At 66.5% G+C, this 16313-nt stretch overlaps 4 protein-coding genes across 8 annotated transcripts; 1 reads left to right on the top strand and 3 right to left on the bottom strand.

The window, feature by feature from the left end:
- Positions 1-324: 324 nt before the first annotated feature.
- On the bottom strand, positions 325-4343 carry LDHD (lactate dehydrogenase D). Its single transcript, XM_042834802.1, has 10 exons — positions 4248-4343; positions 4057-4169; positions 3842-3983; positions 3630-3771; positions 2065-2490; positions 1320-1448; positions 1063-1190; positions 892-982; positions 712-823; positions 325-637 (listed from the first exon to the last, which is right to left on the bottom strand). The coding sequence occupies exons 1-10, from the start codon at positions 4341-4343 to the stop codon at positions 472-474; spliced, it is 1545 nt and encodes a 514-aa protein (XP_042690736.1). The 3' UTR covers positions 325-471.
- A 311-nt stretch (positions 4344-4654) lies between these two features.
- On the bottom strand, positions 4655-6425 carry LOC122169051 (chymotrypsinogen A-like). 2 transcript variants are annotated; one of them, XM_042834833.1, is made up of 7 exons: positions 6356-6425; positions 6155-6258; positions 5986-6065; positions 5829-5907; positions 5200-5380; positions 4981-5114; positions 4655-4903 (listed from the first exon to the last, which is right to left on the bottom strand). In XM_042834833.1, exons 1-7 carry the CDS (start codon positions 6423-6425, stop codon positions 4742-4744), a joined length of 810 nt encoding a protein of 269 aa, XP_042690767.1. In that variant the 3' UTR covers positions 4655-4741. The 2 variants fall into 2 exon arrangements, with proteins under 2 accessions (XP_042690767.1, XP_042690768.1); XM_042834834.1 differs by having other exon boundaries at positions 6377-6425.
- A 1206-nt stretch (positions 6426-7631) lies between these two features.
- LOC122169045 (chymotrypsinogen A-like) lies at positions 7632-9315 on the top strand. Of its 2 annotated transcripts, none has more exons than XM_042834826.1 (7): positions 7632-7680; positions 7799-7902; positions 7992-8071; positions 8150-8228; positions 8677-8857; positions 8943-9076; positions 9154-9315. In XM_042834826.1, exons 1-7 carry the CDS (start codon positions 7632-7634, stop codon positions 9313-9315), a joined length of 789 nt encoding a protein of 262 aa, XP_042690760.1. The 2 variants fall into 2 exon arrangements, with proteins under 2 accessions (XP_042690760.1, XP_042690759.1); XM_042834825.1 differs by having other exon boundaries at positions 7632-7701.
- A 1446-nt stretch (positions 9316-10761) lies between these two features.
- BCAR1 (BCAR1 scaffold protein, Cas family member) lies at positions 10762-16300 on the bottom strand. Of its 3 annotated transcripts, none has more exons than XM_042834863.1 (7): positions 16234-16300; positions 14763-15446; positions 14048-14197; positions 13767-13874; positions 12364-13512; positions 12093-12182; positions 10762-11843 (listed from the first exon to the last, which is right to left on the bottom strand). In XM_042834863.1, the coding sequence occupies exons 1-7, from the start codon at positions 16243-16245 to the stop codon at positions 11328-11330; spliced, it is 2709 nt and encodes a 902-aa protein (XP_042690797.1). In that variant the 5' UTR covers positions 16246-16300; the 3' UTR covers positions 10762-11327. The 3 variants fall into 3 exon arrangements, with proteins under 3 accessions (XP_042690797.1, XP_042690798.1, XP_042690796.1); XM_042834864.1 differs by having other exon boundaries at positions 13767-13871; XM_042834862.1 differs by lacking the exon at positions 16234-16300 and having other exon boundaries at positions 14763-15810.
- Between the last annotated feature and the right edge of the window lie 13 nt (positions 16301-16313).

The following is a 16313-nucleotide window of genomic DNA, read 5'->3' as shown; positions in this document are numbered from 1 at the left end:
CATCCCCGCCCCCCCGCCGTTGCCAAAACCTCCCTCCCTCCCATGGAACCCTTCGAGGAGGGGACCTGGGGGTCCTCCTTGGGCCCCGCCAGCGGCCGGCAGGTGAGGACCCCCTGTTTTATGGCCGTGCCCCCATCCCCGTCCCCTCCTGGCGCGGCGGGCGCGTTGTCGTTGGTGAGACCTCCCCTGCCGGTGGCCGTGCCCCCGCGGGAAACGTTTCTGTATTTATATATTAAAAAAAAAATGGGGGGGGGGAAACGAGTTCAGAGCTTGGGGGAGCTTCCTTCATTAGTCAAGGTGTTTTGATATGGTATTAAAACAATGTTCAATAAAATATTCACTGTTATTTTATTTCACTGGCGTTCTTGGTGAAGCGGAGGACCTCCGAGGGGGGTACCGGAGCCCCCCCCCAGATCCCCAAAAATCAGGAGGACGGGTGGATGCGCTGTGCCTTGCCGCGGGTCGGGGCGCTCACAGCACCTTGCCGGGGTTCATCAGATGGAGGGGGTCCAGCGCGTCCTTGATGCGGCGCATGGCCGCCAGCCCCACGGCACCCCGCTCCTCGCGCAGCAGCGCCCGCTTGCCCAGCCCCACGCCGTGCTCCCCGGTGCAGGTGCCGCCCGCAGCCAGCGCGCGCCTGGGGACGGGGACACGGCTGTCATCGTGGCACCGTCCCAGGAGCCCCCTGCCCACCCGGTGCTGCAGCCCCACCTGCCCAAGCGCTCGGTGAAGTCATGCACGCGCTGCGCCTCATCCGGGTCGTCGGCACGGAAGACGAGGATGCAGTGGAAATTCCCATCGCCCACGTGTCCCACCATGGGGCCTGTGGGGACGGGGTGAGCGGGGCTTGGGGCTCGGCGCCCAGCAGGCGGTGGTGGCGGTGGTGCTCACCAGTGAGGCCGGAGTCCCGCAGGTCCCGCTGGGTCTCCAGCACGACGTCGGGCAGGCGGGAGATGGGCACGCAGACGTCGGTGGAGTAGCCCTGGGGGGGCACGGCTGGATGTGGTGCCGGGAACGGGCTCAGGGGTGGGGTCAAAGAGGGGACACGTTGCCAGACCTCACCTGGCAGCCGGGCCGCAGGGCCAGGGCTGCAAACCAGGCGCTGTGCCGTGCAGCCCAGAGCTGCTCACGCTCCTCCGGCGCCTGCGCCCAGGACAGGACAGAGCCACCATGCAGCTGCACCAGCTCCTCTGCGGTGGTGGGAGACGGTGACAGAGTGATCACAGCAGCTGCCAGTCACCATCCTGCACCCAGGACCCCACTGTGCCCCCACCACGGGCAGCCCTCCCCCAGTTCCCCCCTCCCTTCTCCGTCCCTACCCGCCTGCTGCTGCTGTTCAGCCAGGCCGCGCTGGGAGCCGTGCAGCTCCAGGAAGAGCATGGCCACCTCTGGAAGCTCCAGCCGACTGTAGCGGCTGCAGGCGCCCGCCATCACCTCGTCCAGGAGCTCTGCGGGGAGGAGGCAGCTGGAGACGCCGCTGAGGTTGTCCCGTTCCCATCCCCAGTTCCTCCCTGTCTTCATCCCCATCCCATCTCCACACTCCTTCCCATCCGTGTACTATCCCCATCCCATTCCTGTCAGTGTAACCATCCTCATCCTACTTCTTTCCCATTTGCATCCTTGCTACCTCCTTGTCCTGCAAATCTCACCTATGTCCCCATCCCTCACCATCTCCCAGTCCCATGCCTATCCTCAGTGCATAGAATCACAGAATATTTTGTGTATGAAGGAACTTTAAAGGCCCTCTCTGCTTGCACTCCCTGCACTGAGCAGGACCCACAGCTCCATCAGTGCTCACAGCCCCGTTTCCTGACCTTGGCTGTGTGCAGGGATGGGGCAGCACCAGCTCTGTGTGCAGCCTGTGCCTCACTGCCCTGAGCGCGAAGGACCCCTTGTCCTGTCACAACACTCCCCACTCAAGTCTTTGTCCCCTTCTTTCTTACAACCCCTTTAGATACTGAAAGGCCGCTATCAGGTCTCCCCATCCCTGTTATCATCCCCCTCCCGTCCCCATCCCATCCCATTCTGTCTCCATCCCACCCCCACCCTCCCAGCAGCACCCACCAATGCGTGCCACAGGCACGGCCGCCTGCAGCACCTGCACGGTGCAGCCCACAGCATCCCGCACGCTGGGGAAGGTGCAGACAGCAGAGAGCACAGCCTCAGGCAGGGGGTGCAGGCGCAGAGTCGCCTGCGTCAGGAAGCCCAGGGTGCCCTCGGATCCCACAAACAGGGAGGTCAGATCGTAGCCAGCCGCGCTCTTCCTGTGCAGGGAGAGGTGAGAGGGTGCCGGGCACCCCGACCCGTGGCCCCATTCCATCACCCCATACCTGGCGCTGCGCCCGGGCCCGGCGGTGTGCAGCAGGCTGCCGTCCGGCAGCACCACGCGCAGGTTGAGCACATTGGGCCGCATGGTGCCGTAGCGCACAGCGTTGGTGCCCGAGGCGCCCGTGGCCGCCATGCCGCACAGCGAGGCGTCCGCCCCGGGGTCTGCGGTAGAGCCAGGGGACCCGATGTGCCCAGGGGTCGGCAGCACCACCAGCACGTGGCACCCCTGGGGCCGGGAACACCTGGGACCCCGCCACCCCTACCCTTGGGCGCCCCCACCCCGTGCCTGCCTCTATTGCACCAAGCATTCCCCACAGCACCCAGCTCTGCGGGCACCCCCAGCATCCCCAGCAGCCCAGCCCTGCCAGCACACCTTGACTCGTGGTATCGCTGGCCCCATGGGCACTTCCATCCACCCCTGTGCTCCCAGCACCCTTGGCCACGTGGGAAACCCCGGTGCTCCCCCATCAGCCCCAGCCCTCCCAGTGCTCCCTGCAATACTGGCCCTGTGTGCCCACAATAAACAAAGTCCCCAAGCAGCTACAGCCATCCCAGCACTCCCAGCTCTTGCAGCACCTTTGGCTACATACGCAACCCCAGTGCTCCTAGTTCTCTATGCGCTCCCAGCTCTTCCCAGCGGCCCCAGCCATCCCACTGCTCCCAGTGCTCCCAGCACCCCTGGCAACATGGACAACCCCAGTTCTTCCTGTCCTCCCAGCACTCCAAGATCTCCCCAGCCATCCCAGTGCTCCCAGCACCCTTGGACCCATGGAATATCCCAATGCTCCTAATATTCCAAGATCTCCCCAACCATCCCACAGCTCCCAGTGCCCTTGTCCCTGTGATATAGCTTCCCAGTGTTCCCAGTACCCTTAGCTACATGGAAAATGCCCATGCACCCAGTATCCCAAGATCTCCCCAGCCACTCCAGTGCTCCCAGCACCCTTGACCCTATGGAATATCCCAATGCTCCCAGTATTCCAGGTTCTCCCCAGACACCCCAGTACCTCCAGCACCCTTGCCCACACAGGCAACTCCAGTGCTCCAAGTGCTCCAAGTTCTCTGCAGCCACCCCCAGCCCTCCCAGTGCTCCCAGCACCGCAGTCCCGGTGGGGAAGCTCTGGCATCCCAATGTACCCAGCGCTCCCTGCACCCTCGGCCACATGGACAACCGCAGCGCCCCAAGTTCTCCCCACATCCCCTGCCATCCTATTGTTCCCAGCATTCCCAATGCTCCCAGCACCCTAAACCCTTCAATCCAGCCCCGAGTGTCACCCCACGCTGCCCAGCACCCCCAGTACCGACGGGGAACCAGAGCCCAGTGCCGCGCAGATGGGCATTGAGAGCCTTGCGGGTGACGCCGGGCTCCACCGCCACCGAGAAGTCCTCGACACTCAGCTCCGAGATGGCGACCATGCGGCTCAGGTCGAAGCAGACGCCACCCTGGCACAGCACAGCATGGCACGGGCAGCAGTGGGCGGTGGGGGTGTTGGGGGGGCTGGGGGCTGCGTACCTGCACGGCGTTGACACCGCCCTCCAGGCCAGTGCCGGTGCCGAAGGGCACCATGGGCACACGGTGCTGGTAGCAGAGGGCCACCATCTCCTGTAGCTGCTCCACGTCTCGAGGCCACACCACGGCGTCGGGGGGTGCGCACCTGGTGTGGGGAACAGCTCTCATCGCCGGCCCCAAGGTGCAGCACGGCCCCACGGCGCTGCCCCCAGCCCCACCTGTGCATGGACTCATCGTGCCCGTGCTGCTGCCGCACCGCCTCTGCCACCGAGACGTTGGGGTCCCCAGCCACGGAGCGCAGAGCCTGCAGCAGGCCAGGGGGCAGCAGGCGCTGCGGGAGGGGGTCTGGTCAGCACGTGGTCAGGATCAGCGTGCGAGGAGACCCCTCGCAGCCCCCATCCCACCCCACCTGGCTGCAGCACCCGCGCCGCCCCACGGCCCCCGCCAGCCGCAGCGCGTGCCACAGGGCCATGTTGGGCCTGGAGCCGTGCCCGGGGCTGCGCATGGCTCCGTGCTCCCCAGTCCCCTCCCGCTCAGCGTTAAGGTGGCTCCAGGCACTGAACGGAGCCCTGCACGGCGTTATCTGACCGCAGCCACACGGCCCTGCCCTGCTTGTTGGGGTCAGAGAGCAGCGCAGCTCTCCTGGTGGGCCCCACACCATTGCAGCCAGCTGTCCGCACAGCAGGCACAGCCCACCGTCTCCTCTCATACAGTTGTCCCTGTGCCCAACCTGGTGTTCCCACACCCAGCCAGCAGAAGCCCCACATCCACCCAGGTGTCCCCACAGTTCCGTTGGCATCCCCATGTCCACCCACACGTCCTGCTCCTGGCCAGCCGTGCACAGCCCAGGGCTGCAGCAAGGACACAAAGACATGTTAGGGGAGAGGAACTTTATTAGGGGCTTCAGTTGGCCGATATCACGGAGTCGATCCAATTGCGGAGCGCGGTGACACGCGTGTAGACAGCGGGCACAGAGGTGGAGCAGGTGCTGCTGCCCCACGAGACGATGCCCACCAGCGTCCAGGCGCCGTCCTTCTGGCACACCAGCGGGCCTCCGGAGTCACCCTGCAGGCAGAGGGGTGAGGATGGGGGCACAGGGAGCCGGGGCTTTGGGAGTGCGCTTTGGGGCACGGGGCACCCACCGAGCAGGAGGAGGTTCCGTCGGCCCCGGCGCACACCATCATGTTGTAGATGCGTAAGCCCCAGTACTGCTTGCACTGCGCGTTGGTGAGCAGGGGAAGGGCCGCCTGCTGCAGGATGGCCGGCGTGTCCGCATCTGTCAGCGAGCGGGAGGCATCCGTCAGTGCCGGCTCAGCCCGGGGCCGGGGGTAGAGACGGGGAGGGGGCCGCGGCCGCGGTACCGTTGGAGTTGAGGACCCCCCAGCCCGTGGTGACGCAGTTCAGGCCCCCGGGGAAGTCGTCGGTGGCCTCGGGCAGGCAGACGGGCGACACGCGGGCGTTCAGCTGCGCTGGCGTGGCCAGCTTGATCAGCGCGATGTCGTTGCGGATGGTCAGCCAGCTGTAGCTGGGGTTCTGGAAGACCTGCGGCAGCAGCAGCACTGACAGCAGCTGCCCCCGAGTGGGGCACTGTGTGCTGGGGGTGCGTGGGGACGGGCAGGGGGCGGGAGCCGGCCTTAGCACCCACTGTGCTCACAGCTGCCCTGAGAGTGGGGACCACCAAGCCAGCGCTGGAGGGGACCCCAGGACCCAGGCAGGGATCCCACCAGCACTGGGACTGACGGGGGCCCGGTGGGCAGAGCTCCATCCTTGGGGAACCGGGGACGGTGCTGGGACCCAAAGCCGAGTACTACCAAGGGCCCAGAGGGACCCAGCACCACGATGAAGGACTCTGTGGGGACGCGAGCCCAGATACAAAGGGCAATGAGAACGACGAGGGGCCCCAACCCCGTGGACGCGGGGCGCCCATCCCCGCAGCGCTGCCGGCACTGAGCACGGCGCCCGCAGGCACGCGGCCCAAAGCTGGCAGTACCTTGGCGACGCCCAACCTCTGCTCGTCACTGGAGGACTCCTCCCGGTCGTACTCTCCCAGCACCACGGTGTCGGTGGTCCTGGGCAGGCAGGCGCTGAGCCCCGGGCGCACGGACAGCCCCGGTTCCGCGTCCGCCCCACGGCTGCCCCGCGCTTACCTGACCCCGCAGTGCGCGGCGGTGACCACCCATTCCTCGTTGATCAGCGACCCGCCGCAGAAGTGGAAGTTGCCGTAGCGCTGCCGGAGAGAGCAGCTGTCAGCCCCACGATCGCCGGGCCCCATCCCCACCCCCATCCCCATTGCCACCCATTCCGGTGGGCGCTCACCTGCAGGGACACCTGCCAGGGCCAGGACCCGGGCACCGCCGGCTCCCCGTTGACGATGCGGTTGAGGCCGCGGATGACGGGCGTGATGGCGGGCACACCGCAGCCTGCGGGACGGGGACAAGCGTGGGGCCTCGGCCACCTCAGCCCCGCACCCCCAACCCAGCCCCCCACCCACCCGGCTCCCTGCCCTGCCCCACGCACTCGGCAAAGAGCGAGCAGCACGGGCAGAGCCCGCCAGCACCAGGCAGCCCAGCAGCCACAACAGAGCCATTGCCACTCGCGGGAGACAGGCTGGGCACGGGCACAGCGCTTCTTATGGCCCCGCGCTGACCTTGTGCCGTGACCTCCAGAGATAGCGCGGCACCGTGTGGGGCCGGCACCTGGCACCACGGCCATCATCCACCCCTGGGAACTGCCCAGACCGCTGGGATGGGGACCAGCCGCTGCCAGGCGGCCTTCCAGGAAACATCCCCAATGGGCACCGTGCCTGCGTGCACCCACTGCGTGCCGGGTGTGCCTGGCAGCGTGCTGCCTGTGCTGGAGGTGGGCCTGCTTCCATGCAGAGGGCTGCCGCAGCTGTGCTTCCGCTGTTGTAGGGCTGGGTCTCTGCATGGTGCTTTGGCAGACACAGGAGTTCAGCCTGCTGCATTCTGTCCTGAGAGTAAGGGCCCTGTGGTATCACTTTTCCCTCACGCAGTGGGGATCACGTTCCCAGGGTGCTCTTGGTCCTCCTCATCCTTGGTTTTGGGTCTCTGTGGTGTACCCAGCACCCCAAGGACTGGGTTCTTCCCTTCTGATCTCTACCAGTGATGGGATCCCAAAGCTGTCCCAGCTGTTCTATGCTCAGTCCAGGGCAGTCCAGCAGAGCCTTAAGCATCATCCCAAGGTGCAGGCCAGCAGCTGCTGCATGAGAACATTGGCCCAAGTGTCCCCATGGTCCCTGCTCCCAGCACTGAGCAAGCTACCCGTGCCCTCACTCCCACCATGCAAAAGTGCTTCCCAACTTGCAGAGGGAGCCCAGTACTCACTGCACCAGAGTGCAGTCTATTCCTTGGAACCACGCTCACATCCTGGCTCGGTCCCCAGCAACACCAGGGACACCATTCTCACTGCGGTGGCAATAAACAGAGCCAGATCACACAGCTGGTGCCCAGCAGCACAGTGTCTATCAGCTGCGGCAGCCCTCTGCATGGAAGCAGGCCCACCTCCAGCACAGGCAGCACGCTGCCAGGCACACCCGGCACGCAGTGGGTGCACGCAGGCACGGTGCCCATTGGGGATGTTTCCTGGAAGGCCGCCTGGCAGCGGCTGGTCCCCATCCCAGCGGTCTGGGCAGTTCCCAGGGGTGGATGATGGCCGTGGTGCCAGGTGCCGGCCCCACACGGTGCCGCGCTATCTCTGGAGGTCACGGCACAAGGTCAGCGCGGGGCCATAAGAAGCGCTGTGCCCGTGCCCAGCCTGTCTCCCGCGAGTGGCAATGGCTCTGTTGTGGCTGCTGGGCTGCCTGGTGCTGGCGGGCTCTGCCCGTGCTGCTCGCTCTTTGCCGAGTGCGTGGGGCAGGGCAGGGAGCCGGGTGGGTGGGGGGCTGGGTTGGGGGTGCGGGGCTGAGGTGGCCGAGGCCCCACGCTTGTCCCCGTCCCGCAGGCTGCGGTGTGCCCGCCATCACGCCCGTCATCCGCGGCCTCAACCGCATCGTCAACGGGGAGCCGGCGGTGCCCGGGTCCTGGCCCTGGCAGGTGTCCCTGCAGGTGAGCGCCCACCGGAATGGGTGGCAATGGGGATGGGGGTGGGGATGGGGCCCGGCGATCGTGGGGCTGACAGCTGCTCTCTCCGGCAGCGCTACGGCAACTTCCACTTCTGCGGCGGGTCGCTGATCAACGAGGAATGGGTGGTCACCGCCGCGCACTGCGGGGTCAGGTAAGCGCGGGGCAGCCGTGGGGCGGACGCGGAACCGGGGCTGTCCGTGCGCCCGGGGCTCAGCGCCTGCCTGCCCAGGACCACCGACACCGTGGTGCTGGGAGAGTACGACCGGGAGGAGTCCTCCAGTGACGAGCAGAGGTTGGGCGTCGCCAAGGTACTGCCAGCTTTGGGCCGCGTGCCTGCGGGCGCCGTGCTCAGTGCCGGCAGCGCTGCGGGGATGGGCGCCCCGCGTCCACGGGGTTGGGGCCCCTCGTCGTTCTCATTGCCCTTTGTATCTGGGCTCGCGTCCCCACAGAGTCCTTCATCGTGGTGCTGGGTCCCTCTGGGCCCTTGGTAGTACTCGGCTTTGGGTCCCAGCACCGTCCCCGGTTCCCCAAGGATGGAGCTCTGCCCACCGGGCCCCCGTCAGTCCCAGTGCTGGTGGGATCCCTGCCTGGGTCCTGGGGTCCCCTCCAGCGCTGGCTTGGTGGTCCCCACTCTCAGGGCAGCTGTGAGCACAGTGGGTGCTAAGGCCGGCTCCCGCCCCCTGCCCGTCCCCACGCACCCCCAGCACACAGTGCCCCACTCGGGGGCAGCTGCTGTCAGTGCTGCTGCTGCCGCAGGTCTTCCAGAACCCCAGCTACAGCTGGCTGACCATCCGCAACGACATCGCGCTGATCAAGCTGGCCACGCCAGCGCAGCTGAACGCCCGCGTGTCGCCCGTCTGCCTGCCCGAGGCCACCGACGACTTCCCCGGGGGCCTGAACTGCGTCACCACGGGCTGGGGGGTCCTCAACTCCAACGGTACCGCGGCCGCGGCCCCCTCCCCGTCTCTACCCCCGGCCCCGGGCTGAGCCGGCACTGACGGATGCCTCCCGCTCGCTGACAGATGCGGACACGCCGGCCATCCTGCAGCAGGCGGCCCTTCCCCTGCTCACCAACGCGCAGTGCAAGCAGTACTGGGGCTTACGCATCTACAACATGATGGTGTGCGCCGGGGCCGACGGAACCTCCTCCTGCTCGGTGGGTGCCCCGTGCCCCAAAGCGCACTCCCAAAGCCCCGGCTCCCTGTGCCCCCATCCTCACCCCTCTGCCTGCAGGGTGACTCCGGAGGCCCGCTGGTGTGCCAGAAGGACGGCGCCTGGACGCTGGTGGGCATCGTCTCGTGGGGCAGCAGCACCTGCTCCACCTCTGTGCCCGCTGTCTACACGCGTGTCACCGCGCTCCGCAATTGGATCGACTCCGTGATATCGGCCAACTGAGGTCCCGAATAAAGCCTCATTTCCCCGACACGTCTTTGTTTTTGTGCTTCCAGGCAAGCAGCGCTGTGCTCCGAGCCCCTCGTGCAGGGCAGGGCCACTGAGCACGGGTTGGTGCTGATGGCACAGGGACACACGTGCAGCACAGCGGGGCAGGCAGTGAGCAGCGCGGTGCTTTGCAGTGCGTGGAGCCACCTTAACGCCCAGTGGGAGGGAACAGCAGGGACACAGGGCCAGGCCCCACCACTGTGTGCAGTGGGGCTGGTGGGGAATGTGGTACTGCAGCTGGGGGGGGATGGGCTGAGGGGCCTGAAGAGTCTGTGAGGGGCCCAGAGGGGTCACTGAGGGCTCCCCGGTGTTCCCAGCCCCAAGGGTGCCATGTGCTGGCAGTGCTGCTGATCCTGGGACACATGGGGTACCCTCATCCCATTGCAAACAGACCCTGAGCAAATGCCCCACTGTGTGACACAGCTGCCATGGGAACATCTGGAATTGTACAAGGTTAGATGGGATGCGTGGAATACAAATGAGACGGTGATAGGAATGGCTACACAGACAGGGCCTGGGTGGAGATGGGACAGGGATGGGAGGGCTGGCAGGACAGGTCTGGGCAGAGGGTGGGCAATTATTGTGTGGGGACAGGGAAGGGACATGATGGAAGAGAAAGGTACCGGTGACAGGGTGGACATGAGGACAGGAGATGGGGACACAGACGGGACAGCCCTGCAGGTCTTCTGGTTGCCTCATTCCTCCTAGCAGAGCTCCTGGGCGAGATGATGGTGGGCACCTGCAGCCACTACAGCCAGCTGGAGCTCCCAGTGCAGCCTGTCTGAGCAGCAGGGATAGGAGAGGGGGAAGGGGGTGCATGGGATGGAGCTGTTGTCACACAGTGCTGTGGTCCCCACGGTGCGGGATGCAGATGGCTCCTGGGTGAGGAAGGTGACAAGCACTTGGGCACACAGGAACAGGGCTGCAGGTCACAGTGAGAGCTGAGACAGGGAACACATGAATAGGGCAGGGGGCTGGATGCACAGGGTCAGGTCTGTCCTGTGCACCAGGTACATGCTGGGGCACTGCAGCAGCCCTGTGAGCCCACACTCCGGCTCTGGGTGCCTGTGGCCCAAGGCTACCATGGTACCCACTGCCCTGGCACTGCCTCCCTCCGCACAGCAGCTTCATTGCAGCCCAGGTGTAGGTGCCAGATGAGCACAGCAAAGGTGGGTGGCTGTGGCTGTGCAGCACTGCAAATTCGCTGCTGCTTGTGCCCATGGCTAGTGCCACGTCCTGTTGCACATCAAGACGCTAAGAGCAAGCCCATGTTATTGCTCTACCATAAAGCGTGTGGCATCCCAGCCACGCTCCAGCACTGCTGCTTTTTGGGGACAGGACACCCCAGCTGCTCCCACAGGGTGCCCGCTCCCAGCACCGCACACACAGCCAGGCGCCAGGGGGATTTCTAGGCAAATCTTTATGCTGCTGTGGGACCAGGGGGCTGAGTTTTGGGGGCGGCTGCAACTCCATGGCTCCGGGAACCAGAGGAAGCTTCCCCAGTGTTCAGAAGGCACCAATGTCGGTTTGCATTTCAGTTACAGCCGGTACAGTGAAACCACCAAGACTTGAAACGCAAAGGTTCGAGCCCCTCATCCCCCCTGGCTGCCCCTTGCCCCCTCCCCCATCACTCAGGACAGCACTCTTCATCTCCCCGCCGCTGCTCCCTGGCTTGGTCTGTCTGTGCCACAGCACTACAACAGCTGGCTGATGTGCCGACAGAGCCCGCAGCGTCGTCCCAGGGCACTGGGGCAGCCCCACTGCCAGCTCCATCTTGACTGGAGCAGAGGAACGAATACAGAAGGGAGAGATTGCGCCCCTGGTACTGCGAGCATGGCTCTGAAATCAACGTCGAGAGGAAGAGGAGGGAAGGGGACGATGGCCCCGGCCCCTCAGCCCTGCGTGAGTCTCTGTGACAGCTCTGTTACGCCGGGCAGAGGGCCGCGGGGGGCAGCGGCACAGGGCCATCACATGGCGGCCAGCTGGCCCAGCACCATCCTGAACTGCTGCGTGCTGTTGGCGAGGTCCTTGACGCGCTCCACCATGTCCTTGGAGGCGGCAGGTGACGGGTAGTGCAGCGCGGCCGCTTTGGTGCTCACCACGATCTCCTTGAGCATCTCACACAGGAGGTTGCTGTAGTGCGTCACCTTGTGCCGCACGTCCTGCGCCTTGGCCTGGCGGGACAGCGTGTCGCCGATGAAGACGAGCTTGTGGGCGCTGAGGATGATGAATTTGCTGTGGGCCACGAAGATTTTCGGGGGCTGGTTGGTGCTGACGGCGGTGAAGAAGGCGTCGATGGCGTTGGTGAGCGTGGTGAGGTTGGCCTCGCACTGCTCCAGGTAGAAGAGGAGCAGCTGGCGGTCGGCGGCACACAGGGCCCCCCCGCCCCGCGCAGGGCCGTAGTGCTGGGGAGGGCTCCAGTTGGACAGGTCGTTGTCGATGGGCCGCGTCACCTCCTGCTCCAGACGCTCAAACTGCTTCAGCTGTGGGGAGAGACGGCTGTGAGGACGGGCAGGGCGGCCTCTGAGCCCCAGGGCAATGGCTGCGCCCCAGGGGATGCCGCACGGAACCAGTGCCCCAATCCCCTCTGGCATCGGAGAAGAGCCAGATGGTGCCACACAGAGCCATGGGGGACTCGTGGCCGTGAGCAAACAGGGAGCAGGAGCCTAAACCTGCTGCCCTCCCCACCTCGGGGTCCTCACTGAGCCGTGCCCGTTCCCCAGCCCCATTACCTGCTGGTGCTCCAGCTGGTCCTTGCTCTGCCGGATAATGTTGCCTTTCTCCAGCAGCTCTTTCTGCGTCTTCTCAAACTCCTCCTTGCCCTGAAAGCAAGGAAAAACCATGAGAAGGAGGCAAACCACAAACCCTGAGCTCCCAGCCCCACATCAGGATGTCCTCAGTTCCCAGGGCCGCAGCAGGAGGGGGAAAACAAGACCCAAGCGAGGAGACACAAAGCCCATCCGTGTCACCCAGTGCCATAGGGAGCCCCCAGCCCGCGCCCACCTGGAGGTGCACATAGTCGTAGTCCTCCATCCAGCCACTCTCGTGGTTCTCATATGGGCCCTCGGGTGACTCCTGTGCCAGCAGTTTGGGCGGGGAGGGCAGGGGCCGCGACTGGATGCTGCTGGCCTTGTCAGAGGGGTGTGCGGGCCCGTGGCCATTGCCTTCGGGCACCGGCTTTGTCCGTTTGAAGAGCAGAGAAGCATTGCCATGCAGGAAGGAGGCGAGCTGCTTGGTGTCATCAGGCACGCCGCGCGAGTACATGACAAAGAGCTCCAAGTCGTCCGTGCCCGGCTTGCCGGCCACCAAGGCACTAGGGGCCCAGTGGCACGCGTCCAGCGCTTGGCTGTGCCGCCCCAGGGCCTGGTAGACCTCCTCCATTTTCTGCAGCTGCTTGCTGAGCTTGGCGTACAGCGAGCGGTCCGAGGCCTGGGCGGCGTTGCCCACCGCCCCCCGGGCGAACTCCAGCAGCTCTCGGAGGGCCGCCTGCACGCCCTCGGCTGCCCCACGGATGCCGGCAGCGTTGGCCTCCATGTGCTCGGGGCTGCGCCAGTTGGTGCTGATGAAGGACATGAGGCAGGAGACGGCGCCGCTGATGCCGAGCTGGAGCTTGGCCAGCATCTCCATGGCAGCGTCCAAGTCCATGGAGAACTCTCTGCCGGGCCCTTTGGCCGGCTCCTTCACGGGCACCGTGTCCAGCGAGGAGGTGGAGATGTTGCTGCGGGTGCTGCCCGTGCTGGAGGCCGAGAGGCGCTTGGTGTCAGCCGCCTTGGCCTCGCGGTCCACCTGCGGCGGGACATCGTAGATGTACTCACCCTCTGTGTCCACCAAGCCCTTGCCGGGGCCGTGCAGGTCCCGCGGCACGTCGTACACCTCCTGCGAGGGGAAGGCTGACCCCCCCAGCTTCTTGAGGCTGGGAGGCACGTCGTAGATCTCGTGGGACAGCGAAGGCTCGGGGGCGGCTTTCCCTGCCGCTGGCGGCACGTCGTAGACATCCTCCGGCAGGAAGGGCTCCTGCTGGGTGAGCACCGCGGGGTGGCGGGGGGGCTCAAAGGCTTTCTGTTTGGCAAAGGCAGGGGGCACATCGTACGTCTCCTCCCGCACGGGGCCGTCCGGCACGTCCTTGCTGACGGAGGGCGGCACGTCGTATACCTGCAAGGGCACCGCCAAGCAGCGTCAGTGCAGCTGGAGCCACTCGTGCACACCAGCCCCGCTCCCACATGCCGCCGTGTGGCAGGGAGGCAGAGCTGTGCAGTGCCCAAGGGTCCGGCTGCACCCTGCTGCACGTAAGCACTGGCTCTGGGCACGCCGTGGGCACGTGGAAGGAGATGCGCTGGCCGCAGCCTGGCAGCACCCCCGCCCTCACGTGTCTCTTTCGGTAAACAAGTTTTCCCCGCAGAACTTACTGTTTGGTGCAGGTTCTTCTCCACACTGGGGGGCACATCGTAGATCTCCTGCCCCGTGTCCTGCCCGTTGGGACCCTTGACTGCCATGGGGGGGGTGTCATAGACCTGCTGGGAGGAGACAGGACGGCGTGTCAGGGGCAGGAGAGCAGCCCCAGCACCCAACGCAACGGGGACCCTGGCTCAGCCCAGCACTGGGTGCCGCATCCCCACAGCCTGTCACCCCGTTGCCACCCCGCAGCCCCACGAGCGGCCCCACAAGCAGCCCCACTTTCCCGTCTGACCTGGCTGGGCAGCGCACCGCGCACGGGCGGCACATCGTAGATCTCTTGGGAGCCCGAGGAGAGGAGGTGGCGGGGAAAATCGTATTCATCTTGCTCGCCCTTCGGGGAGTCATAGATGTACGCCTGCCCCACGCGGGTGGGCAGCAACACCTAGGAGAGAGGAGAAGCGCTGAGCCCCGCACATCCCCTTGCTCTGCCCTCTCTGAGCCCATCCATCCCGATGCCGGATGCGGAACGGCACGCTGCGATGGCCGGGCGGTGGGTGCCCACGCGAGGGCGCTCCCCGGCCAGCCTGCCGCTGTCACCGCGCTCAGTGCAGTGACGCCGGAGGGACGGAGATGAGATCACCGGTTATTTATAGCAGTGAGCCTCGGCTAGAGACAAAGCCCAGCCGGCACGGCCGCCCTGCGCGAATGGGAACGGCGACCTGGAGATTAATTTGGGTACCGAGGGACCCGCCGATGCCCGGAGGATGTGCCCAGATCCCTGCCCGCATCTCGGTGCAACGTGGTGCGTGGCAGCCACAGGAGGTTGTGGGATGCTCTCAAGCAATGGGGTGCCCCGGCCACGAGGCACGGCGCTTGGTGGCCCCTTTTACTTGCTGGATCGGGGCCGTCTCCTCCCCCTCCTCCATAAGCCCACACCACAGAACGGAGCCCGAGCAACGCCCAGCCCCACAGCACCCACCACCACCGCACCCAGACCCCCGTCTCACCTTTCCCGAGGGCTTGGGCCCTTCCCAGCTCCTCGCATCCAAAGACGGGGGCACCTGGTAGATGTCTTGAGCCTGAGCCACCGAGGGAGGAACCTGGTATATATCCTGGGGGGGGCTGGCAGAGCCCACAGGGTACGCGTCTGCTGCTTGGCTCAGGGCCGGGGGCACCTGGTAGATCTCCTGCCCGGCGCTGGGGAAGGCGTGGGGCGGCGTCTGCTTCGGGTAGGCTGGAGGCTGCTTGGCCGGAGCCGGGGGAAACTGTCCGGTGGGCGCCGAGCCCGAGTAGAGGCCCTGCTGCCCCTTGCCGGGAGCCGGCATCAAGTAGACATTGTCCCCTTGGGGCACGTAGGAAGGGTGCATGGCGGTGTACTGCGAGGCGGGCGACAGCGGGCTGTATCCCCCTTGGTGGTGGTACGGCAACGTGGGCTGCGGCGCCGGCGGCGCCTGGCCCTGCCCCGGCCCGGCCGCTTGCTGCTGCTGCTGCTGCTTCTTGTCGTACATCCCCACCAGGATCTTGAGGCGGTTCCCCGGCACGATGCCCTGGCGGCCGTGCAGGGAGCAGAGCCACCAGCCGTCCAGGCCCTGCGTGTTGCGCTCCAGCACCGTCATGATGTCGCCTTTGCGGAAGGAAAGCTCGTCCGGCGACTCGGCCACATTGTCGTACAGCGCCTTGGCCAGCACGTTCTGCGAGAGAGCCCCGCGCCGGGGCGGGTCGGGAGTCATCCCGGCTCATAGGGCTGCCCGGCACCCGACGCGGCCCCGGCGCTCTTCCTCCTCGCTCCGGCTCAACCCATCCTTCCCGGAGGTGGTGCCGGGAAGGGGACGGACCCCCCGCGCCTCCCGATTTCGGGGACCTCCTCTGCTTTTCCCTCCCCTTCCCGCCGGGGAGGAAGTGCCATGGAGGTGACTCAGCCCGCACAGAGAATTCCCCCCTGGCCGCCGGGCGGGCAGAGGGCACGAGCGTGTGTGTGTGTGTAGGGATGGGGGGGGGCACGCGTGTGTGTCCGTGTGTCCGTGTATCCGTGTGTCGGTGCCCGCTGCCGGCCCCTCCCGCCGGGGATGCCGCGGTGCCCCGTGTGGTTCTCCCGCCCTCGGTGCCCTCCTGCCGCCGTGCTCACGGCAGCGCTCCGCAGCCCCGCAATGGAAGCGTTCCCGGATCCCCGCCACCCGCAGCCGCGGGACGAGCCGTGCCCGGAGCGGACGGGTAGCACCGATCGCCACCGGCGGCGCTTCGCGGCATGCCGTCCCCGGGGCCGGAGGGGGGGCGGTGGCGGTGACGGCGGAGCCGCGATCCGTTCCCGGAGGCCCCGTCCGCTCCTTCCCCGCCCGACGGCCCCCCCGCTCCCGGCGCTCGGGGTCCGGCCGCGCCGTTGCGAACGGAGCGGCGCCGATCGCCGCGCCCGGTCCGGCCCCCCGCCGCCCGGCCTCCCCCCGGCCCCCGCCGCCCGCCCCGCAAGGTGACCCCGCTCACCAGGTAGTTCATCTTCGCCCGGCGAGCGCGGCCCCGCGGCGAGCGCGGCCCTACTGCGATGCGGAGAGCCGCGGCCTGCG

This window comes from Centrocercus urophasianus, unplaced genomic scaffold (genome assembly GCF_019232065.1).
Source record: "Centrocercus urophasianus isolate 14NV4802_14NV808 unplaced genomic scaffold, USGS_Curo_1.0 seq_49, whole genome shotgun sequence".
In the NCBI taxonomy this organism is placed as follows: Eukaryota; Metazoa; Chordata; class Aves; order Galliformes; family Phasianidae; genus Centrocercus; species Centrocercus urophasianus.
This window is presented reverse-complemented; position numbering and strand designations above follow the sequence as displayed.